Here is a 24952-nt window from a genome sequence, read left to right as displayed (position 1 = left end):
GGCGAGTGGTGGTAAGGCTGGGACTGTGGATACTGCTCTAAACCTGGAGGGTAACAATGCTCAGAGCACCCACCAGTCATGCTTGTTTCTAACTTAGATTGTGCTCCCTAAGTCTCCCCAAGCCAAAGTGAAAATGCCAACCCTCATTAATAAGGCACACGCTTCAAAACCATTTTTCTGGTGCTAGTGATGAATTTGCCCTGATCTTATCTCTTACCCTTTGGGGCTAAAGGGTATGTTTGTGAGGTCCTGGCTGTGGCATAGACCAAAGGAATAGACACTTAGGGCAACCGCACTCATCACCAGTTCTCCTTGTATCCATGCTCTGATCGCCACGCTGATGGGAACCTGTTACCCTCACACATACTAGAAACTGCCATACGAGCTAAGGAAGAACCAGGCTAATTTAGCACTATCCCCTTGGCATCACCTAGGAAATCTCAACATCCTAAAACATAGTCTTACCAAATGTAAGGTAGCATCAGTGAAGAACTGATGACAATAAAGTTTGTCTTCTGGGAACTGAGGAAAGATAAATGAAAATGAGAATAGAACAGTCTGCCCCATGGAGTGAGGTTGGCTCAGGCATCCCTGGATTTCAACTCCTGCTCCTCTGCCCCTTAACTACCTGTAATATAAACTTGCCAAATCACTAGCCCATCAGAGTCCTAGCTTTCTGTTTTGTAAAACGTGGGTGATAATATAGTAAAACATAGGTTTAAAATGTATTTTTATAAAATACAATATGAAATGTGTTTTATCATAAAATGTATTACCAAGTAATCCGTAGTTGAAGCTCTCTTATCCAATGTGATGGGATTGGTAGGTGGTCAGTTGATCAGAATGTTGAATATAGAGGAGAAGCACAACAAATTTTACATATAAACCTTAACTGCTGTGTTAAAATATGTAAATGTGCTATTGTAATGTAGGGTGGAGCCCTTTCCTTTAATGCGAGTCTCTAACTGGCACATTGAGCCCTCTCCTGCATGGATGACACCTGTCAGGCACCATCTACAACTGCCAGTGTGGGTAGACTACATGCAGATTTAGAGATAATTGGAAAGCTGAATGCAGAATGCTTCTAGATTTTTATGATTTCCCCCAATTATTTGTAGTTGTCTAACTCACACCCAATTTTTATCATTTTTATAAAAAAAAAACTTACCTCTTACAGATGTCGCTCAGTCATTCAACTTAGTTTTCCAATTTCAATGGCTCATATAATTTTCAATTAAATGTTGTAGTTATAGCACAAATATGAATGGTATAAGCTTTGGGTCCTAGTTCACCTGGCAGGAGCAGAGGTTTGCAGATATGCCAGAGACTATGCACTAGACGAGAGCCCTCCAATGCCCAGACAAACTGGAGAGTGTCCATTAATCCCAGGAAGGGCTAGGTGGGTGTGGGTTAATAGAACTTCTGCTTTCATAAAAATATCAGGAACACAGGGATTAAAGGAAATAAAGTATAGCAAGTGCCTGCCACAGAGTCCAGCAAACAGTCAGTGCTCAAAAAGTTGTGGCTATTGTTTCTCTTATTGGTATAAGTTCTAATAGTGATAAGATTAGTAACAATAACAATCCTAAAGAACTAATCACAGAAAAGCAGTGCTTGTGGACAAAAACATGAGAGAGCCAGAAGATGTCAGGAAGGAGCCAGGCTCACAGTGCAATTCAGTGCCGGTTTCTATCCTTAAGCATAGAGCCTGAGGAAAACACTCTTTTAGAAATGTTTTCTCTCGCTCCAGACAGATTTACTCTGAGCTTATTTCTGTTGTTCTCCTGGCTTAATGGTGGGTGAAGAGCTGATCTCTGCATTCAGGCCAACTTAGATTCAAGTAATAGCTCTGTGCCTACTGTGTGAACTAGAGAGGTTACTGAAATCACCTAAGTCTCCATCTTACCATCTATAAAATGGGGATGCTAGGAGCTTCCTCAATTGACGTAAAGCATTGTTATGTTAGCACGTCTATCACTTTTATTGCAGATGTGTGAGCTCCTCAGCTACCTCTGTGACTGTGAGCTGCAGCACCGGGTGGAGGCCATTGTGGCATTTGGTGACATTTATGTCTCCAAGCTCCAGACAAATCAGAAGTTCCGCTACAATGAGCTCATGCAGGCCCTGAACATGTCTGCGGCCCTGACCGCCCGGAAGACCAAGGAGTTCCGCTCACCCCCACAGGAGCAGGTGAAACCCCCTTTCTGAGCCTCCATCCCATTCCTAAAGAATTTGAACCCTACAGAAGCAGGGCACTTGAAACCTTTATGTGCCTGGCAGCCACGAGAGCTGGGGGACATTACAAGACCCAGTACCACCAGGAGACAGGCCTAGTCTGGCAACCGAGGAGCACCTGCCAATTATTTTTGGGTGGGAAAATAACCCTTCCAAAACTATACAGAAGGCAACGCTTCCTCCCTTACTCACACCCATGTCCCTATCACTAAGTCAAAGACCAGATCACTGTCAGATCCAACTTGCACCCTGGCAAGGGCCCACCACTTTAAGAACTCCTGTCCAATCCTTCCAGAAATCACTGCTCTCTATCAGAGATCTACAGAATATGGTCAACATGTTCCAACTTATGAGAGAGGGTGCGCTATCCTCCTGGGCGTAGCTCATGATCCTGGCTGGCGGAAGGGCCATGCTGGCTCCCACCCTTTCTTTCCCCAGTCTGCCTCCTTACCTTCTCTTCTGCCTCCCCAGGGCTGGGCATCAGTTCCTCCTTTAGCCTTCTAAACAATCCACTGAACAGTCATTTCAGACTCATTTCCGAAGCCTGTAACTCAAGAAATTATTCCCTGCGTTAGACCAGTGATTCCTGAGCAGATATCAGAACCACCAAGGACTTAATAAAACAGATAGCTGGTCCCACCTCCAGAGTTTCTAGATCAGTAGGTCTAGTGTGAGGCCCAAGAATTTGCATTTTTAGCAAGTTTCCAGGTAATGTCAATGTTGTTGTTCTAGAAATGAAAAGAAAGAAGGGACACTAACTGCTGCCAAACTCAACTGTCCCTCCTGTCACTCCTCCTCGCTTCTAGACGGAATCTACCCAGAAGCTCTCTAAATAAGAATTTAATATCAGCAAAGGGTATGGAAGACTGAAATCAATTTTAGGGGGAAGCAATGCAAAATCACTTGGGAAATAAGAGGCATAAGAATTAGAATTTTAAAACAGTGATATGATTTCTCATCCTTCTGTAACCTTTGAGGGAAAATAGAGGTTTTCAGCCCTATATCCACAGTATTCAGAGAGATGGAAAAACCATGCTTGGGGGATATAACTAAGTGCAAGAGTAGGTAAAACTAAGATTAGTCCAATGATGGTTGGCAAATTAGCCAAAATACTCAGCAAGCCTTTCACTTTCAAAAGGACTTCATTGAAGGCATGACCTCCAGCAGAAAGTTCGGCTCAGCTCTCTTTTGGTTTTAAGCCCTGCAGGCTCATGGGTCAGCACTTCCTAAGTGTTCCACTGGAGGAAAGATCTGTCAATAAAGAAATTAATTTTCTAATTCTGCAACCAGATCTTCAGGTCTTATTTTTATTTAATAAACAACCTATTGATATATGCTGTTGATATAATTACTAAAATTTAACATTATGGAACAACCACAGAAATTACTTTTCCAATCTGTCTTATAAATATTATTTTATTGCAGATGATACTACTACCTACTTCCAAAAATTGTTTGCAGTGGAAGCTATGATTAAGGATCTTCATAATGTTAAATACGGTTCCTGGTTTAATAAAAGAGATTGTAAATTTTTCTAACCCAGAAACCTAAACAGAAGGAGAAAATAACCTTTAGCGTGTTGTTTGGGTTATCTTGCCTCAGGCAGGAGAATGGACAAGATTACCTCTAGTTACCGCTCCAGTCTCTCTGTATGTTCACCAGCCTGGAGTTGTGGGTCTATGGAAAGAATTCAGACATCTAGGACCTGAGTGGGAAATGAATGACAGCTTTATTTTTACCAACTTTTCATTAATCTCTAATAGTATTTTTTTTAACTGTTAAGGTAGGCAGCAAAGCAAGGACCTGACTTTGTCAGCAACATAAATTGCATATTTTTTCATATCGTATTACAGTGGTTTTCATACCGTGAAATATCACTCACATTCATTACATGCTTCCAGATCACAATGGATATATGACCTGCCACTGGGTCCTTTTGTCTAATGAGTTCATAAACAATTTGTTTTTTATGATCTTGATAACTAGATTTCATTATAATTGCTTCTCTTTGTAATCCTCTACATTTTATTTCATGCATTTAAAATATTAATCTGAGAAGTAACCCATGAGTTTCACCAGGCTGTCAGAGGGTCTGTGGCACAAAAACAGTTAAGAATTCCTGAGCCCAGCCGAGCAGGGCTCAGCGATTGAGCGTCGACCTAAGATCCAGGCGATCAGGGTTCGATTCCCAGTCAGGGCACATGCCCGGGCTGCGGGCTTGATCCCCAGTCGGGGGCGTGCAGGAGGCGGCCGATCAATGACTCTCTCATCATTGATGTTTCTGTCTCTCCCTCTCCTTTCCTCTCTCTGAAATCAATAAAGATATATATATATATTTTTTTAAATCCTGAGACAAAACTATAATGAAAAAGATGTTGGGTTGACTGTAATACATAAAACCTACATGTCAAAAAAAATCAAACAAAATTAAAAGCTCACTGAAAACTGGGAAATACATTTGGAATATTTGTTATGAGAGTTTAATAGTCTAGAGATGTGCAAAGTACTTGTCGATTAATTTTCTTTAAACAATAATTACTCAACAGAAAAATGGAAGGAGAACATGGATGGGATATTTATAGGATATGAACTAAAAATGGTCCTTATGTGTGGAAAAGTTCAACCTCACCAATTAAATGCAAATTAAAGCAACAGAGATATGACATTTTTCACCCATTAAACTAGAAAATACTTGAAAGTGTGTTAACCCTCATTACTGTAATGGAGATGGCAAAGAAATACACACTCTTGTATAAATCTGATAATAATACAGATTGCTGTGAGCTTCCTGGAGGACAATATGGAAATTCATACCAAAAGCCATTAAAATGTGCAAACCTTTTGATCTCGTCATTTGGCTTACAGGAGTTTATCCTAAGAAAGTGGTCAGAGATGTGAACAAAATTTATGTAAAAGGAAGTTAAAACCAACTTTATAAGGATAATAAAATGAAAATAAATATACCAGGTCATTAATTTTACATAAATTTTACATAAATTGCTATTTATCAATATGATGAAAATGCCGTGCACCTATTAAAAACGAGGTTTAGTAAATAAGGAAATGCTCAAGAAAAATTAAGCAGAAAAAAATGAGTTTCAAAAAAGTTCAGAGTATAACCTAAATCTACATACATAAAGGCTGGAAGATATTAACTAAAATATTAACAGCGGTTATCTCCGGCTGGTGAAATCTCAGTACATTTTCTTCCTTAGGTGTTATCCAAATTTTGTGCAATTAATAAACTACTTTTATAATCAGGAGAAAAATTCAAGCTACTTTTGAATGTTGACTGTTTTAATACACACACAAAAATGAGTTAAATAAGATTTGCAAAGAATGTTAGATGTCTATCTAAGGCAGGGGCTGAGCTCTTTGGGCCACTACTGAGAACCAACTAACCATTCTTCTTTGTCCCTCAAAGATCAACATGCTGCTTAACTTTCAACTGGGAGAGAACTGCCCCTGCCCAGACGAGATCCGGGAGGAGCTGTATGACTTCCACGAGGACCTCCTCACCCACTGCGGTGAGCTGCGGGTGCACTTGACCCAAGACAAGTCTGTTCCTCTAGCTTCAGAAGCTAGAGGGGGGAGGGAAGGGGGGAGGATATTTTTCTATTTAAAATTACAATACTAATTATTCAAGAAATGGTTCTATCCAAACTACTTGGGTCAGAGAAGATAATGGAAATAATCCTGACATAATTCAGGACCGGAAAGTCTCTCCTACTTGGAAGAGACTCTGCTGAGATGTGAGAAGGGACTGCATCTCTGAAGAAGGAAAGACAATAACTGATCCTTACATAAATCTCAGCCAACTCACTTCAAGTTAGAGAGTTGGGATGGGGACTGTGCTTCCAGCCGAGCCAGGATTCTGATCCCCTTTGTTTTGCAGCTGTTGCAACAATGGACTGTTGTAACTTCTACACTTAAGGACTCTAAGCCAGCGATTCCTCCCTTTGATATGTGTCTGCTGGTTTTTCGTGGCTCTTAGCCTTTGAGCTGCTTATGCATGAGTGGGTTGAGTAACATATAGGATAATAGATGGTCTTTTCATTTGCAGTAATCAATGTTAACTCTTTCTTTCTAGAGACCCCAGAGTGCTTCGGGGGTATAGGTTAGAAGGGTTAAGTCCTGGGATTTAAATGACTCGATGTTCTCATACAAAAGAAATCTTATTTTTTTAAAAACTTGTGAAAGGTGGGAGGCAGAGTTCTTACGTTCTCCCAATCGTGTGATGGCTTCGTGTAGTGTTTAAGGCTTTCACTCTGTTCTGTGCCTTGCTAGGGGTTCCCCTGGAGGAGGAAGAGGAGGAGGCGGAGGACACCTCCTGGGCGGGCAAGCTCCGAGCCTTGCTGCAGAAAATCAAAGGCCCTCCCAAGGCGCAGAAGTCTCAGCCGGCAGCGGAAGAAGAGAAATGCCCGAGTAAGTGACAGTGCCTCTCAGTCACAGCGCTGCCAACACAGGGCTCTTCTGAGACCCAATTAAGGGAATCCGCTTTCTAACAAATCCCTGCCGTAGAGATGGGCTGCTTAGCTTCAGAGGAAGCAATGTTGAAATTGGTGGTGGTGGTGGTGGTGGTTGTATATTTGGGGCTCTGCTTTTCTTCTGATTTAAGGAATTTACTTTCAGAGGCTTCTGAAACCTATGGGGTCTGTTGCCTGGTGGGCCTGCTCTTGTATCTGTAGTTAAAAACGCCCAGGAACATGTTTCTGTTCTTCGTTTTCTGTCTCCACAACCTTCCTCCTCCTCTAATCATTGTGGTTCCCGCCACATCTTCTTGTGGTTCCTGAGCACAGAAAATGGCCTCAGTGAGGAAGCAAAATAATAATAAAGGGAGTAAAGGAGCCGTAGCTGGTTTGGCTCAATGGTTAGAGCATCAGCCTGCGGACTGAAGGGTCTCGGGTTCGATTCCAGCCAAGGGTGTGTACCTCGGTTGCAGGCTCCATCCCTGGGCCTGGTCAGGGTGCGTGCAGGAGGCAACCAGCCTATGTGTCTCTCTCACATCGATGTTTCTCTCTCTCCCTCTCTCCCTTCCACTCTCTCTGAAAAGCAATGGAAAAAATATCCTCCATGAGGATTTTTTAAAAAGGGGGTAGGGAGTAAAGGAAATAGGATGTGGGAAATAGGGAGGTTGTTTTTGTTTCTTCGGCTACAATGTTGATAATGTAACATCCTAAAGGACTTTGACCTATTCTCACAACAATGCCAAACCTTGTCCAAATTCATTTCTTTAGTTGTTATAAAGACAGGTGACTCCTGCCATGTGACCCATGTTGAAACAAGATCATAATTTGTTCTATAGAGCAGTTGACTGTCTATAAGCCATTAACATTTCCAAAGAAACATGGTCTGTATATTATATATAATCAGTCTGCTCTTTAGTGTCAGATTCTGCAGGTATTTCATTTGTTGAAAGAAGAAGGAATTCCCCAGGTTTAATATAGTTGCCTTTTATCTTGTTTTCTGTTCTTACCCATTTTAGAATGCACTTTCAATTCGTAGACTAGAGCAATAGACTGTCAAAATACGATTTGTTTGTCTAAAAACACTAACTTTGGGGTCCATATATCTTATTGCCCTTTATATTGACCTTCCATCTTTGTCAGAATCTCTCTAAAAGGAAAGAGTCCTCACCATTTATCAGCAGACGTGTCAAAGCCTCTGGAAAAGTGCATGAGGTACTTGGCAACAGTTGCCCTGGCAACCCTTAATCAGCCCCATCTGTCACCAGGGAAATGGTAGGGTGGGTATTTGGTCAGGATGTCCCAGCAGGATTCTAAAGGCCCAAAAAAGTGAGTTTAGACTCTTTGTGGTTCATGCCAAAGCAGAACTAAAAATAGACTGAGCTGACCCATATTGCCGGCTGAGAGTCTATTTTGAAAGCAGATGTTTCTTTCTAATAGAATATGTCACAACTAGGTTCCCTCCAAGGGGACCATTTCATGTTAGGGAGATGGAGTCAGTCAGATGAAATCACCTGGCCCTGTGAAGTCTCCCTAAGTCTGAGAATGGTGCCCAAGCCCAAGGATTGCAATCTTTAGCACTGAAGCTCGGGCCTCGAGCAGAAAGATCATGTTCTGTCTGTTCTGGTAGAACATGCAAACCAAGAGGCCACCCCAGTCTGAGACTCCGTGTCTTCCCCCCATGCCTCTTCCCTTCCACAAGCAGAATTATGAAAGGTACAAGCTTTGTGTCAAAGGTCTTCTATCCTGGAGTCCCAGAAATAGACATAGAAGGTGGTCAAGCACGTCTGGTTGTCAGCATACGGGTTCCCTGCCACATGTTCCAGATGCATGAAGCCCCTCACTCAAAGCTGGCATTTTAAGAGAAAAAATCTTAGGAATGGTTTAACTGCCACACCCCCAAAATTGTTTTTAAGACAGTGTTTCTGAATTTGTAGCCAGTTGCAATAAAGGGGTCAAAATCCTTTAAAATATTGATAACTTTGTCCTTGTTATTGTTTATCTGATTTCTCTTAGCCTTGCATTTCATAAGTTATGAAAAGTATAGATAATGAGAATAACATGCTATTGTGAATTGACAATTTACCAAATCTGTCACATAGTCAGCCCCCCGTATCTGTGTAGTTTTGTTGCCGATGTTTTCTATGTAGTTAGGCCTAGATGGTTGTGTCTGTATTGAGCATGCACAAACTTTTTTTTTTCTTGTCATTATCCCTAAATAATACGATATAACAACTGCTCATATAGCACTTACATTGCATTAGGTGTTATAAGTAACCTAGAGGTGATTTAAATCATGTGGGAGGATGTGCATAGGTTATATGCAAACACTACACCATTTTATATAAGGCACTTGAGCATCCCCGGAGTTTGGTATTGGCAGGGGGCCCTGGAACCAATCCCTTGCAGACACCAAGGGATGACTATTAGTTTACTGCTGTTAATTTTTGTTTGTTTGTTTGTATTTTTTTTACTCTTCCATTGTTTGGTTGATTAAAAAACAGGACTCAAAAGAATTAAGGGATACTTTTATATATTTTTTCCACCCTTACCTTGTTCCAGAAAAATTTCCAGGTGACTGAATGTCACCAGCTCAAGGTAACCATGATGAGTAAAGCTGTGACTTGATTCAGGTCTTCTGACTCTGATTCTACCCTCTTTCCCTTGCCTCATGCAACTTGGCAAAGAATTTATCAGTATATGCAGGTGTCCCCAAAAAATGTACACACACTTTAACAGCTGATAGCTCAAATTTGAAAATGAAATGTATTTTTAAAAACACTGCCTTTATAATTATTCAAAGTGCGTGTATACAACTTTGGGGGACACTCAATATATCAGGAGCCTCCAACATAAGTATTACATACAGCATGGCTTTTTAAAACCATCATCTTTTTAAAAAAACATATGTTTTTATTGATTTTTAGAGAGAGAGGAAGGGAAAGGGATAGAGAGATAGAAACATCGATGAGAGAGAAACATCACTGATCCCCTGCCTCCTGCATGCCCCCTACTGGGGATCAAGCCTGCAACCCAGGCGTGTGCCCTGACTGGGAATCAAACCGGTGACTTCTTGGTTCCTGGGCCAATGCTCAAGCACTGAGCCACACTGGCTAGGCTAGGCTAAAACCATCATCTTTTTATCTCGCCTACTACATCTATGAGGTAACTCATGACCTGACTCATTGTTATAATGTAGGAAATCTGAACCCAACAGAAGACAAAATTTTAACATCAAAAAGTCAACCAAGCCAAAGATCTGGACTCGGAGTTTTCAGAGTATTTGGTGTTGGCCAGATGACCTGCAGGGAAACCTCAACATTTCTAGGAAAGGGGAAGCAACGGTGTCCTGACACCCATGAGCATCCTGCCGGCTGGCTCAGCGTTACTGCATTCGCCGAAACTAACTCCAAGTCATATTGAAGATGAAAGCTTTTACAGCCTTAGCGAAAGATCATATGAGAATGAAGAGAGAAAATCTAATTGTAGCAGCCCACCATAGTGGGTTACACTGGTTTTTATATCCCAATCCAGTAAATTCCCTAGAAAATCCTTTGCCTGTTAGTTCTAGGCCTGTGTTTCCCACACACTATAGTTTAAGCAGCGTTTCCCCGAATATAAATACACAGCCACTGAGTTATTCCCCCAGGGGCGTCATCTGTCATAGTACCTGGCACAGAGTAGGGCCTCGATAAATGCTCGATTTTTCTCTCCCGACAACCAGTCTGGGTTAGCCCAGCTCTGGGTGAGACTTCTGATCGACAGAACTGTGAGACAGCCCATTTGCATTGTTCTGTTACTGAGTTTGTGGGGATTTGTCACAGCAGCAATGAAAACTGATACAGGTGGCAACAGCAAGACGTGAACTCAGGCGTCAGACACTTTACAAAGGTAGGGTTGGCGTATCTCGGCAACCAGTTAGAAACGTGAGGAAGAGGAGGTGTTACAGATGGTCTTTGTGGGTCCCTGTGAGACGGAGGACTGAGTTATCAGGCACAGAGGGGAGGGGCGGAGCCTTTTATTTAGCTCCTTAGAAGCTGCAGGATTTTTCACACCCCTCCCATTCGCCCGGAGAGCCCCGCATGGCAGACAGAGCAGGATCATGAGCTCTAGCGTGGAGATGAGGAAACGGAGCGTCCGAGGCATTAAGCAGCTTGCGCACACGGGTGGCAGAGCAGGGATCAGAGCTCATTCTGATGACACACCGGCTCCCGGTCCAGCACTTCTCAGCAGTAGATGCCTGACGGGTGGTATCTGCATTGGTTGCCGAGATACGCCAGCCCTACCTTTGTAAGGTGTCTGACGCCTGGAGTTCACTTCTAGCTGTTGACACCCTTGTAGCGTTCGGCCTGCCCTTGGCCTGACGGAGAGGAGAGCTTGGTCACCAGGGGAATGAGGACCTAACATTTACTGAGCACCTGCTTTGTGCCAGGTACTGTGCTAGACACTTCACACCCCCTCATTGGATTTTACCCTCGCGGTAAGCAAGCAGGTACAGTGACAGCCAGGCTTCTGGGTTTTTGTTTGGTTAAGCCCCACCTGAGGATATACTTCTATTGATTTCTAGAGAGAAAGGAAGGGGGGAGGGGAAGAGGGAAGAAAGCAAGGAGGGAGAGAGAGAAAAACATCAATTGGTTGCCTCCTGTACACACCCCTGCCAGGGATCGAACCTGCAACCTAGGTGTGTGCCCTGACTGGGAATTGAACCTGCAACCTTTCTGTGTATGCGACGATTCTCCAACCAACTTAGTGACCCAGCCAGGCAGCCAGGTTCCTGTTTTGCACACCAGGCAACTAAGCCTGAGAGAAACAAAATAATCTGGACAAGGTTCTTGCAATAAGTAAGAAATTGGCCAAGACTGGAGTCCTGCTCCATGTCCAGGGCCCCTGCTCTTTGAGAACTCTGTGCAGGGGGGACTGGGAGGGGGGCTGCAGGGGCGGGGGGAGAGGGTAGGGAAGCATAGATACTGAGGATGTGTGGCCCATAGCTTGCCCCATAATCAGTTTATTCTCCATCCTGACTAGACATAGAAACTAAAATAAAAGCAGTTTGATTATTTCTCCAGCAGAGTAAAGAGAGAGGCCTCAGTCCCCTGAGTCCTTTGCTGTCCCACCTCTGCTGCATGTTCATTTCAGAGACATCCCTCCTTAGCACATCAGCAACATCGTCTATTCTCTGCGCTTTTCCCCATTGTCACCATCGGTCATTTAATCACCTGAACATTTTTGAGAAAGTGATTATGGGGCCGGTTGACTGATTTCAAAAACAACAGGCTAATTATCTCCAGAAGATGGATGAGACCCCAGAGGGCTACAGAGGGGGACTGGCAGAATCGGGGGTTTCACTGCCGTCTGCAGGGCTGCTTCTGACAGGTAGGGGTGTCCAGTGGCTGGAGAAAGTCCTTTTGCTTCCACACTTGTCTTCATTGTCTCAGGTGGGGAGGCTCTGCCCAAGGTAGAACACCACTGAGGGAGGGAAATTTAGAAACACATTTAGCAGAAATACCCAACTGCCACACAACTGTCCACACACAGCCAGCCCTGAGAGCCAAGGTCAATGACAGCTGGGCCAGGATGACAGGGAGATTTGTGGGGTTCGTGCCAGTGCTGGATGGAGGCAGGAGGCTCCGTCTCCAGTGCTCCTTCTCCAGCCCTCACGTCCCTGCTGCCTCAGCACACCACCTGTTTACAGGAACCTTGGTTGGTTTATTAAGTTGAAGTGTTTCTTTGACTAATTATAAAAACAAAGTGAGGATTAGTCTAGTAATGACCATCATTGTTGGGGAAACTCTGGCCCTGCTGCATCTTTTTCTATTCCTTCAAGGTCGTTGTGAGGGTTAAAGGATGATTCAGGAGCAGTGCTTAGCACAGGGTCCAACACATAGGAAGCTCTTGGTAAATGTTGGCTACTATTATTGTAATAAAAAATAGAATGTCCTAGCCAGCAGCTTGAACTTTTACCCTCCTTCCCCAGCCAGTGAAGCCAGTAGAGAAGGAAACACAGGTACACGTCCAAAAATTAAATACAGAGCTGGATGAAGGAGAGCAGGGCGCTTTCTTAGATGCTCAGCTGCTGGCTGAGAGCCTGGGGTGGGCCCTGCACCATCGCTCGCCTCTGCGATCTGACAGCCGGCTCCTGGTCATGGGGCCCTGGGGACATGCAGTAAATGGAGTAGTTCTTTCTTGTCATCCAGGAACTAGGCTCCCTGTTGTCTTTGCAGCTTTCCCTTTCAGGTGTTCAGAGACTTGTCACCTTGTTCTCAGGGTTTGCGACAGCATCATGTTCTAATGGAATGAGGCAGAAGTGGTCCCGACTGCACAGCCTGGGCCAGAGAGGCCCTGGGGAAGCACAGGGAAATTAACATGATGAATCTTCCAAGAGCCGTAGGAGGAATGGATGCAACTTCCCACCCTGAGCTTCCATGCTGATAAGTCGTAGGTATCTGGCCACTTTATAATGCAGACCAGGCTTTCAGCCCAGGGGAAGCTCTGGGGCACAGAGGACGTGAGACCTTCCACAGTAAATCTCCCCAACTACACCAGCAGGCTGTTGTGCCATCTGACTGTACCCCCGACACAGGAAGGGCTCTTCCTCAGCCATCAGTCAGGACACTCATCAGAAAGGCCATCTTGGTGCCAACAGAAGCAATTAGTGATGTGCAATGAGGCTTCGATAATGGCCACTCGCCATGGTCAGGAACCGCTGGAATTTTCTGATTTTTCTCAGCCTCAGGTTTTGCTATCAGTAAAAGCAAGCGAGGTAATTAATGTCGAGATAGGGCCGGTTGGCATTAAAATGTGGTGGTAAAATTCTTGGTGCTCATCAGTTTAACCCAATAAAGCCTTAGGCATTCATTTGCTATTTTAATAAATTCATGCAACCCTTTCAAGAGCTCAGTGGGTCAGAGAGACAGAATTCTAGAATATTAAGCCACAAGTGACTTGACTTCATGGAAGTGGATAGACACAGAGAAGTAAAACAACTTTACCAAAGTCACACAGCCAGAGCTGGAACAAAGTACCCAGCACTCTTGTCACTACGCCATCCTTGCATTCATTTCTTCAACTTGAATTTTATATTGCTAACTTCATTTTACTGATGAAGATATTGAGGCTCTGGGCCGTGGCTGGTGTTGCACAGTGGTTAGAGCATCAGCCCTCGAACTGCAGGGTTGCAGGTTCAATTTCTGGTCAAGGGCACGTACCTCGGTTGCAGGTTCGATCCCTGGCCTCCAGTTGGGGCACGTGCAGGAGGCAGCCAATTGATGTGTCTCTCTCACATTGATGTTTCTCTCTGTCTCTGTCTCCTCCCTCCTTTCCATTCTCTCTAAAAAAATCAATGGAAAAAAGTATCCTCAGGTGAGCATTAACAAAAAAAAGACAGAAATTGAGGCTCTGGGAAAGTGAGCAAACTATGCAGCTCAGAGTCAGTTAGCAAAACAGCTAAAGCTTTATGATTTCTTTCTGAATCCATTTCATAGTTAATTATAAGAAAGCACCCGGACAGTATAATATGAATTTAAAGCATTACTAACTTTTCTGAATGTTGTGAAGCTGTTGAAAGTAAGCAACTCTGAGATGGTTTAGATTCTAGCAGCCAAGGCTTGAATCTGTCGTTTACCGATTGTGACATTAGGCAAGAATTCTGTAAAATAATGCTCTCAGTGTAACGTCCCAGTACTTAGAAGTTTGTCTACCTCTCAGCCTCTGAAGTGTATCTACAAAGTCCAGGTCATAAGAACCTTATTGGCATGTGTGTCATAGCAAGTGCTTTCAGCAAAAAAGAGCAAAACCCAACTCGGGTAGAGTAGCTGACAGTTCAAGGCGTACCTGGAAGTTTAGAGATGGAGCCAGGCCCCGGGCTGAGTCAGTGCCCCGGCTCTGCTCGCTCGCTCTCCACGTGGGCCGGCTTCGCCTTCAGCTGGCGGCAAGACGGTGGCGGCAGTTCTGGGCCTCGTCCAGTCATGACAGTGTCCTAGGGAAAAGCAGGAAAGTTTCTCCTGCCCTGGTATTTGTGAAACAAGGATCCTGAGATCACTGACTGGAGAATTTGGGCACAGGCCCATCCATGAACCAATGAGTGTGACTAGAAAGTAAACTGCTGACTGTGCCCTGCGTCCCTTATCGAACTGGCCACAGCGTTCGGCAGTGGGTGCTTCCCACGCTTACTGCTGCTCTGGTTTGGCCGAGGCTCTGGCCAGATGCAGGCAGGCGTCCCCTGGGCCTGCACTCTGTCACTTACTCCAGCTGCCTCAGCAAAAACCGAGAATGCATCTCTCAGATCCTGGCTTCTGTGGGCGCTTTCACAGCAGCTTGCTCACGGAGCCCCTCCAGCCTGACTTGTAGCTTTGGGAAAGGAGTCAAATATCCTCAACCCAGGACTTTCTATCACTGGTAATATATTAGTTTCCTCTTGCTGCTGTAAAAAATTGCCAACAATCTTAGTGGCTTTAAAACAACACAAGTTTATTGTCACCCAGTTCTGGAGATCAGAAGTCTAAAGTGGGTTAGTAGCAGAGCATTTCTTCTGGAGGCTCTAGGAGAGAATCCATTTCTGGCCTTTCCCAGCTTCTAAAGGCCTCCTGCATGCTTTGACTAGTGGCCCCTTCCAGCAATGGTATCAGTGCAACCTCTGCCTCTGTCATCGCATGTCCTTCTCTGATTCTGACCCTCCTGCCTCCCTCTCAGAAGGCCCCTTGGATTATATTTAGCCCACCCAGATAATCCAGGATAATCTTCCCAAGGAAAGATCCTTATCGTAATCATGGATGCAGCTTTCCTTTTGCTATGAAAGGCTTCCTGGTATTCACAGGTTCCAAGCATTAGGAGGTGAACATCTTTCAGGAGGCATTATTCAGCCTCTCACAGGGAGGAAGAAAGCAGAGGTCAAAATACACTTGTTCTTTCCCCTCAAAAATGATCTCCCACCTGTTCATGCTGACTTTTTAATCATCCAGAATTTAAAAATCAGTGTATGTAATAGAGATGCACAGAATTATTTTTCTTTTCTAATTGTAAGTATGAACATTATAAATTGTTTTCCAAGTTTAAACTAAGCACAGTGGGTTTTATTTGCTACCTCTCCTCAATGTAATCAGAAGACTTTTTCTTCCAAACTGACCCAGGTTTAAGAGCTCACTCATGGGAATGTAACACCAGCATAGGTTTGGAATCTGTAAACTGCAGGCATCTGCTTTGCCAGAGACCAAGGTCTGCTCTTTGTTAATGAGCATGCACTTCATTGCGTGATGGCCACTTGGACTCTGCACTAGATTTAGAGATGGAAATAAAAGACTCTTTCCAGACCCCTGCAGCCTAAAATTTTAAACCTACACCATGAGAATAAATGACCTTTTTCTTATTGTAGTTGGCATTGCAAAGCTGATAATTTGACCATTGAAGAAAGAGTTTACTAAAGACTGTGAGTAACACTAGAGAATTTTCTTAGAAGGCTCACAGAATGGTGAGCTTGGGGTTCTGAGATCTAGCAGCAGGTTATAAAATGGCAAGTGGAAGAAAGTAAATAACAAGAATACCTGGACTCCCAAACTGATGTGCTAAGGCTGGCTCTAATTTAAACATCCTCTACTCCTTTCTTCTTATGTGCAATATCTGACTAGTCCAGAAATCATGTAGTGAAGTAGCTGTTTTTCTTTTAAAGCATCTTTCAGGCATTGAGTCTTCCTGAACAATACAATGCCTTAGAAACATTTCCATTCTGAGTTAGCCTGCACAATCATTTTAAGTGCAGTTTCTAGATCATATATTTGAAATAATTGCCTAAATGTGACTCTCCCTAATTACACTAATTGTGAAAATGGAGTGAGCTAGGATGTTAATAATAATTTCATAAATGAAGCCATTTATAATTGCCAAGGAAACCACATGCGCATGACTAGCTTCCCTAAGGCATTCTGTTTCATAGGGTTTATTTTATATCTCGGCAGAAAGCAAGTGTTTGGTTGCACCTATTTTGTTCGTTTTCCTTTTTGGAAAGAACACTATAGGTTTTTAAAAATCCCACGAGCTGAACCAGCCAGTGCACTTGACATGGCTTTCTTGAAAGCGGTGAGTCAGTGGGTAAAAATCCTAGAGTTGCAACAGAGGCTATGGAAGCAATTTCATTACATACGGTGGAGGTTCGAAGTGGAGTATTTAGGAACATGTGTACGTGTGTGTGTGAGAGAGAGAGAGAACTATTGTGACAAACAGCAGCCTTGAGCGCCCTGCCTCACCCTTACCTTCTCCTGGAGTCTGTCCCCTTTCAGGAGTTGTGTTTCCTGTGAATACTAAAGTGGTTACATCCTCAAAGGGCAGCGTTTCCAAAGAGGAACTTAGAAAAGTAGCAGAAATGAAATCACCATTTAGTTGTCACTGTTCTTAATGTATCCGTCTCTCTTTGGTTAAGAAAGAGGTTCCAGTTTATCTTGAGAATTGACTCCCTTTGCTATTGAAATTCCTGCCAAAATTGTCAGTGTCCCCCTCTGATACCAGAAAAAAATATTCACTACAGAGACTACTTGTATGACCTGTCTCTTGAAGGGAAATGGCATTCCAGATTCACCCAGCAAAGAGTGTCTTCTCCATTCAGTCATGCCAGCCATCCCTTCGAAGGCCCCTCTTAGCTTCATGGGACAGCTCTCTCTCCCTTCCTCCTTCAGTCCCCGTGCAATGTGGACCTATTCTAGAAATATAAAGAAAGTTAGATAAAGAATGTTGGGGGGAAATAAGAGAAGAACTTACCATTTACCTTCTCTAATTTCTTATGAATGTTAGTATTACTATAGATGTCGTACTTTCTAATGAATTATCTTATTTCCTAAGAAAGCACAGTTTTACCCGTTATTTTTTTATACTTTATTTCTCAATAATGTTCCACATGTATGTATTTAGTTTCCCCAAGTAGGCTGCTGTGGGTAATGATTATGTCTTGAAATAGTTCCATGTAGAGCGCTTTACTCAGCACTTAACAGAAAATGCCCTTTGATTCATAAGCTAATTTAGAGGGGACATAACTGGAGATTCCTCAGCTACTAAGATGAAGACAGGAAGAAACCTGTGGATAAGATTTGTCCTGAGGCCTAGATGCACTGACGCCAGTGCAGAGTCTTCCATAGCGGGCAGCCCTGGTTCCCAGTGTGAGTGAGAGCAAAGTCATTGCCGAAGGGTAGCTAATGTTAGTGGCAAAGAATTTAGCGCCCCCTCCAGCCTGCGGGGTACCTTTTCTGTGTGCCCCAGAGCACTGGCTGCAGAACAGGCTGAAGAAGGCCACACAGCCTGTGTGGAAGGTCCCAGGCTCCCCCCTTGCTCTGAAGATGACCAGTCTTAAACCCAAATTGAAGAGGGGAGCACTTAGGGGCCCTTCAGGCTGGCAGAAAGCCCATTAATGATGAATGAATAATGACTGAGGCCCTTGCTGACGGCCAGGACTCGGTTTTCAAAATGATGATTCTTTAACCCTCTCTTTGTTTTTCAGTGCAAGATGTCTTACTCTTCTTATACTCAGGTTTAGTCTACCTCCCATCCGGAAACAAACACAGAATGCTTCCTAAGTGTCCCTTTCAAGGCCCAGGTCTCAGCTACTTGATTGGAATCACACAGTGTCCTGGAACGGGGTTTCCTCTTAGCCAGAGGGGAAGCTTTGCCTTTCAGTCATGGCCATCACCTCAGCATAGGCCCTTTTATATAGATCAGTGGTTCCCAAACTTTTTGGTCTTGAGACCCCCTTATGCTCTTTAAAATTTTCAAAGACCTCAAAAAGCTTTAGCTTATGCAGATATACCTATCAATATTACTGAATTCGAATTTCAAACTGAGAAATTTTAAAATAATAAAAGCCCATTACATGTTACGTAAATAACATACTTTTATAAAAACAACTAAAATTTTAATACAGCAAAAGGATAAGAAGAGTGACACTGGTTTGCGTGTTAATAAATCTTTATGTCTGACTTAATACAATATAGTTGGATTCTTATACCTGGTTAAAGAATAGGGGGGAAAATGGCCTCAAACAGATATATAGTTAGGAAGAGGAGTATTTTAATAGTTTTTTCGGGTAATTGTGGAAATTCTCCTTTAACCCTTTGCAGTCGTATTAAATTTGGACATGGGTGTTGTACTGGTCGGAATTAATTTCCATTGAAAGAGCAGTGATACATAACATGCAAGATTATGAAGGATAAACAAGAGAAATTATGAACTGATACATGAATGGAGTTAAGATTCGTACGGTTACTTGCTGTGGTGGCTGAGAGCAGACATACGACCAGAACGGTAAAAAAGCTTTGGTGGCTGAGAGTAGACAAACGACTGCAAAGGGTTAATACTACATAAAAACTCAACAAGTACCTTCTCCCCTTTTCTCCTTTGTCCAAAAATGTCTTATATACCCAATGTTGCCTCACTGTCTTTGGAATTTTCATATAATTATCATGTTTATGTGAATGCCCCATGCACATGTATTAAACTTTGATTTTTCTCCTGTTTAAAAAAAAACTCAACAAGTAGTAGGTTCTCAAAAGTTAACTGCCATGTAGAATCTAAAACCATAATAAAGAAATGTTTGCACTTGGTTATATAGAAAGGCCTCGGTTTGTCTTGCATGTTGATTGGGTGTTTTACCCATGAATGATTTTGTAACATCATACATTGGTCATTGGGGAAATTATTGGTTCACCAAGTTATACAGAGCTTCCAAATGTTGACACATTTAATTATAAAATGTTTACAGATCACATTTGTTAATAACAATTGAATAGAAAAGTCTTTAAGTATTGGGAAGCTGTCAAACTCACAGTGGCAGATAAACTTTTCCCAAAATTATAGTTTTCACTTGAAAGCTCAAATTGTATTATAGTAACAGATGCTATCAGTGGTTTTCCTTGAAGTGATAGGCTCACTTCTTTCATCTTTAAGAAAATGCCCGTCAGTTACCAAAGTCTGATTAACCATAGTTTGTGGTTCTTTTCATTAGAAATGATATTTCATGAAACAAGTGGCTAGTTTAACTCGCAGCTCAATCACACAAGTGCTTTTCCCAAGAAAACCACTGCCCTTTGACATGCAGAAGTGCTTTCGGCAACTTCCCATTTTGTTACACGGGATATTAAAAAGGTTTATACTCCAAAGTTTATCATCAGTAAAATTAATAATGATTATATTTCATTGAGAACATTCTTATGTGAAACTAGACATTTTCCTGGGTGGGGTGGCAAAAAAAAAAAGTTCTGGCCTAGCCAGTGTGGCTCAGCAGTTGAGCATCCACCCATGAACTAAGAGGTCACAGTTTGATTCCCAATCAGGGCACATGCCTGGGTTTCGGTCTTGATCCCCAGCAGGGGGCGTGCAGGCGGCAGCTGATCAGTAACTCTCATCGTTGATGTTTCTGTCTCTCTCTCTCTCCCTTCCTCTCTCTCAAATCAATAAAAACATTTTTTTTTAAAAAAGAATAAAGTTCAGTGCTACTGACTTGATTTATGCAAAGACACCAGTAGTTTTACCTATCACTGTTTTTGTACCATCAGGGAAGCTATCAACACAATGAAAAAGGCAAATAATGTCTTTGAATTATTATGAAAGTACATTTGGCCGTGCAAGCAGCCTGAAGGATCTTGGTTACCCCAAGGGTCTGTGGACCACACTTTTTTATAACTACTATATAGATGATATCATCTTTATAAAGCCCACGATATGTGCTGTACATGGTTATAGGCATTAATTATTTTAATCTTCAAATGTGCAGATACGCGGAGAGCCTACCACATTCTAGACACGTGTTCTTTTTTCACCTCTTGACCCTGGTACATTGATGCTGCTCTGCTGCTGGTTCATGGGAGCGAATTAAAATCTGAGGCATTTTCAGTAGCGTGGCTGCCAAGGGGTGTCGAGCTCCATTTTTGAAATTTCAGAAGTGTTCAGACCATTAGAAATTCAGATTCAGCTGAGGTTTGCTTGGTGGGTGCTAGGTGTCTAGCATGTGTCAGGCCACAAAATACACTGCTTTTCAGGGCTCTTGAGAATGTTTCCTTCCCCTCCCCACAGTTTTCTTCCCATTTCTTTCTTTCTAGTCCTTTCTCTCACTTTCTGGACCTCAGTCTCACCTATGGAAAGCTTAATCAACAAGAATGGCCTCAAATGTCATGCCTTCCGCTGAATTACATCTATCAATAACACTACGATGATGAGTCTTGCTTTTTCTGTTGTGACCTTGGGGTCCCATTTTGGTTTGGGAGGAAGGGAAAGGGAGAGAGAGAAAAAAACATCCATGATCAAAGAGTCATTGATCAACTGCTTCCTCCACGCTCCCTGCTGGGGATGGACCCGGACCCGGAATCGAACCACGATCTCCTGGATCCTAGGTCGATGCTCAACCGCTGAGCCATGCCGGCCGGGCCACATTTTGTTTTTAACTGAGCTTTAGCTTGTCCCACTCATGTTTATTTATCTCATTCTCTTATTCTTACCATGAAGGCTGCCTGATCAAAGAGCCTATGGGCGATTCCTGCTCCATCCTTTCAGGCGAAAGAGCTGTTTCCTTTCCCATTTGCCCTCAACTGAGATGCTTTGCTATAAATGTTATATTTTCTAGACTATACATATTGATTTGGATTTTTAAGTCATTGTGAGGCCAAGAACTCGCTCAAATCCTGAATTAATCTGAAATACAGGTTGAGGGAAAGCTAGTATTTACTTGGTTTCATTATGACTCTGAAATGTCCCATTGGAAAGAAGCTGGGCTGTGATGATTGACGGTTCTGATTGTTGCTTCTCAAGTGTGGCTGGACTGGGATGATGCCGATGATCCCTGCAGAGAATTTGCTTGTTAGTGGCGAGAACTGTAATTCTTCCAGCCAAAAATATAGGCTTAAAAGGGGAATTGTACAGGACTAGAAAAACTCATGTTAGGTCCAAGAGCATTTATGTTTTCGTCTTGCTTTCATTCCTTACTGTGAATAGTAAGTAGGAGAAAGGAACTTCCACATTCGGCTACTGAGGAAACAAGTTCCTGAGAGGAGCCCAGTCTAGCCCGTAAATAACTTTTTCCCCAGAGTGTTCAGATACCATCTAACCTAACAGCTATTAGTCAGCAATCCCTGCCTAGTGAGATCTCTCAGGAACATCTTTTAACTGTGCTTCTCTCTGCCTTTCGTATCGTTTTTTACATTTTTCAGCTTCCATCTCCCATCTGAACCTGAAATACCCACAGGGTTGATAGACACAGCAGTAAGTTAAATTAATCCTTTACATCTAGATCTCTTCTAGAGCTCTATTTTTATATCCTATGATGAGCCAAGACTGGATGTAGAGCAGACACCTGCTATATATAGTATATGGAGGTAGAAAACTAGACTATTAGAGATGCGCAGGCAACTGAAGCACCCGTCTGAGTTTATTCCCAGGCCTTCCACTGATGGACTGCGTGACCTTCACGGTCCCCTGAGCTCTGCCTTTATTGCCAGGTCTGAATTAAGGATCTTGATGCCATTCATACCTTGCGGGAATGTGATAGGCAGAGCCGGACTTGGATGCAGTTATGATTTCAAAGCAGCATTTCTCACCTCTGTCACGGCACCTTCTGGCAGTGTGTGTGGCATGGGGAGGGGTGCGCAGCGCCTTCCCAGCCATTCTGGTAGGGTTCCCTTCTGCTCGGTCCTCCTGCTCAGATCTCCCCCACCCTTCAGATCACCCTCCCACACCAATGCAGGTCAGCACTTGCCATTTAGTCCAACCTCTGAAGGTCCCACGGCTGGTTTGAGTCCCACTTCAGCGATCTTTTCTTTACTCATACAGTGGTATTTCTGTGCACCAGTATGAGCCCTGAGAAATTCCACATTCAGAGTCATACTGGTCTTTCCCTCTTGGTGCTTGTGAAAGTAGCGCATGATGCAGTGAGCTGGCTCCTGCAGAGATCTGAGCAACACAGTTCGGGACGCGATGGCCAGATGTCCAAGTGCAAAGCCTTTAGACCTGGCAGAGTGTCTGTATCCGCTTCACCCCATCTCCTAATGAATTATATCTCCTTTTACAATGTAAAAATGCCTTTTACAATTCTTGAATAAATGGGATGGCCTAATCAGTTCATGGTATGTGGTATATTTTAAATATGTGGAGATAATAACCATGGTGCAGAAATTCCAATACTTAGTGTTGCTTTACTCTAAAGCAGTAGCAGCAACGTCTTCTTCTCCTGCCTAACCCACCAGAATTGATTGCTCCCCACTCTATCCCATGGCCCTTGCACATACCCCTTGCACATACCCCCATTTTAGTACTTATTACATGGTGTTATAAAAAAAATTAAGATAAAATTTGGTTTTTATAAAATGAACATGAAAATGTGTGTTTCTGGCTTGTGAGCACCCTGAAGGCAAGAACAGTGTCTTATTTAGTCTTCTATTTCCAGCATCTATTCAAACATCAATTAATCAAAATAGAATATTTAGCACCCTCAATTCAAAATTGAGATATTTTAGTGTAGTATGGCTCATATATGTCTTTTGATAACATACTCCACTTCTCTGCATTCCATACTCCATCCTTAAAAAGTGTTTTAATTAAATTTATTGGGGTGACATTGGTTAATAAGATTATATAGGTTTCAAGTGTACATTTCTATGATACATCATATGAATATTGCATTGTGTGCCCACCACCCAAAGTCAAATCTTCTTCTATCACCATATATTTGACCCCCTTTACCCATTACTACCCCTCCAAACCCCCTCCCTCAGGTAACCACCATACTGTTCTCTGGGCCTAGGAGTTTTTGTTTGTCTTGTTTGTTCATTTGTTGCTTTCAGTTTTATATCCCACATGTGAGTGAAATCATATAGTTCTTAACTTTTTCTGTCTGACTTCTTTCACTTAGCATGATACTCTCAAGATCCATCCATGTTGTCAGAAATGGCTGTATTTCGTCTTTTTTATGACTGAGTAGTATTCCTTTGTATATTTGTAACATGTCTTCTTTATCCAATCCTCTGTTGAAGACACTTCAGTTGTTTCCATGTCTTGGCTACTGAGAATAATGCTGCATTGAACATAGGGGTGCATATATCTTTGCAATAAATGTTTTCAAATTTGGGGGGTAAATACCCAGAAGAGAGATTGCTGGGTCATATGGTAACTCTATTCTTAATTTTTTGAGGAACCTCCATACTGTTTCCCATAGTAGCTGTACCATTTTACATTCCCACTGGCAGGGAATGAGGGTTCCTAACAGGTGTGAGATGGTATCTCATTCTAGTTTTGATTTGCATTTCTCTAATAGCTAATGAGGTTGTATGGGAGAAGTGTCTGTTCATGTCCTCTGCTCATTTTTTAATCAGATTGTTTGGTATTGGGTTGTATTAATATTTTATCTTTTGGATATTAACCCCTTGTTGGAGCTGTTGTTTGCAAATATCTTCTCCCATTGGGTGGGTTACCTTTTTCTTTTGTTGTTAGTTTCTTTTGCTGTCAGAAGCCTTTTAGTTTGATATAGTCCCATTCATTTATTTTTGCCTTCCTTTGTCTTTGAGGTCAAATTCAGAAAGTCTTCTCTAAGGCCACGGTCCATAAGTTTAGTACCTATGTTTTCTCCTATGTAATTTATTGTTTCAGATTTTATTTTTAGGTCTTTGATCCACTTTGAGTTAATTTTGTATAGGGGACAAACAGTAGTCTAGTTTCATTCTTTTGCATGTAGCTTTCCAATTTTCCCAGCACTGTTTATTTAAGAGGCTTTATTTTCTCCATGTGTTTTTGGCTCCTTTGTCAAAAAATATTTGGCCCAGCCAGATGTGGCTCAGTGGTTTAGCACTGGCCTAGGATCCAGGAGATCGTGGTTTGATTCCTGGTCAGGGCACATGCCCGGGTTGTCGGCTCGATCCCCAGTTGGCGGCATGCAGGGGGCTGCCGATCAATGATGACTCTCTCATCATTGATGCTTCTATCTCTCTCTCCTTCTCCCTTCTTCTCTCTGAAATCAATAAAGATATATATAAAATAAAATATATCTATTGATTTCAGAAAGAGGAAGGGAGAGCGAGAGAGAGAGATAGAAGCATCAATGATGAGAGAGTCATTGATCGGCTGCCTCCTGCACGTCCCCTACTGGGGATACAACCCGCAACCCGGGCATGTGCCCTGACCAGGAATTGAATCTTGATCTCCTGGATCCTAGGTCGATGCTTAACTGCCAGGCAAATATATATATATATATAATTTTTTTTTTTTTTTAAACATTACTTGCTCACATGCATGTGTGT

At 42.7% G+C, this 24952-nt stretch overlaps 1 protein-coding gene across 1 annotated transcript in view; it reads left to right on the top strand.

Annotated features, from left to right (window-relative positions):
* Window positions 1-24952, top strand: part of RYR3 (ryanodine receptor 3) — a 472179-nt gene that overhangs the window by 311166 nt on the left and 136061 nt on the right. Inside the window, exons 36-38 of the mRNA XM_081119125.1 lie at window positions 1990-2190; window positions 5660-5762; window positions 6523-6660. Coding sequence (XP_080975251.1) covers window positions 1990-2190; window positions 5660-5762; window positions 6523-6660 — 442 coding nt within the window. The remainder of the gene's footprint in view (window positions 1-1989; window positions 2191-5659; window positions 5763-6522; window positions 6661-24952) is intronic.

Source organism: Miniopterus schreibersii, assembly GCF_964146895.1.
Source record: "Miniopterus schreibersii genome assembly, chromosome: 1".
NCBI classification, from domain to species: domain Eukaryota; kingdom Metazoa; phylum Chordata; class Mammalia; order Chiroptera; family Miniopteridae; genus Miniopterus; species Miniopterus schreibersii.
The sequence above is the reverse complement of the archived record's forward strand: the minus strand, read 5'-3'. Positions and strand labels throughout refer to the sequence as shown.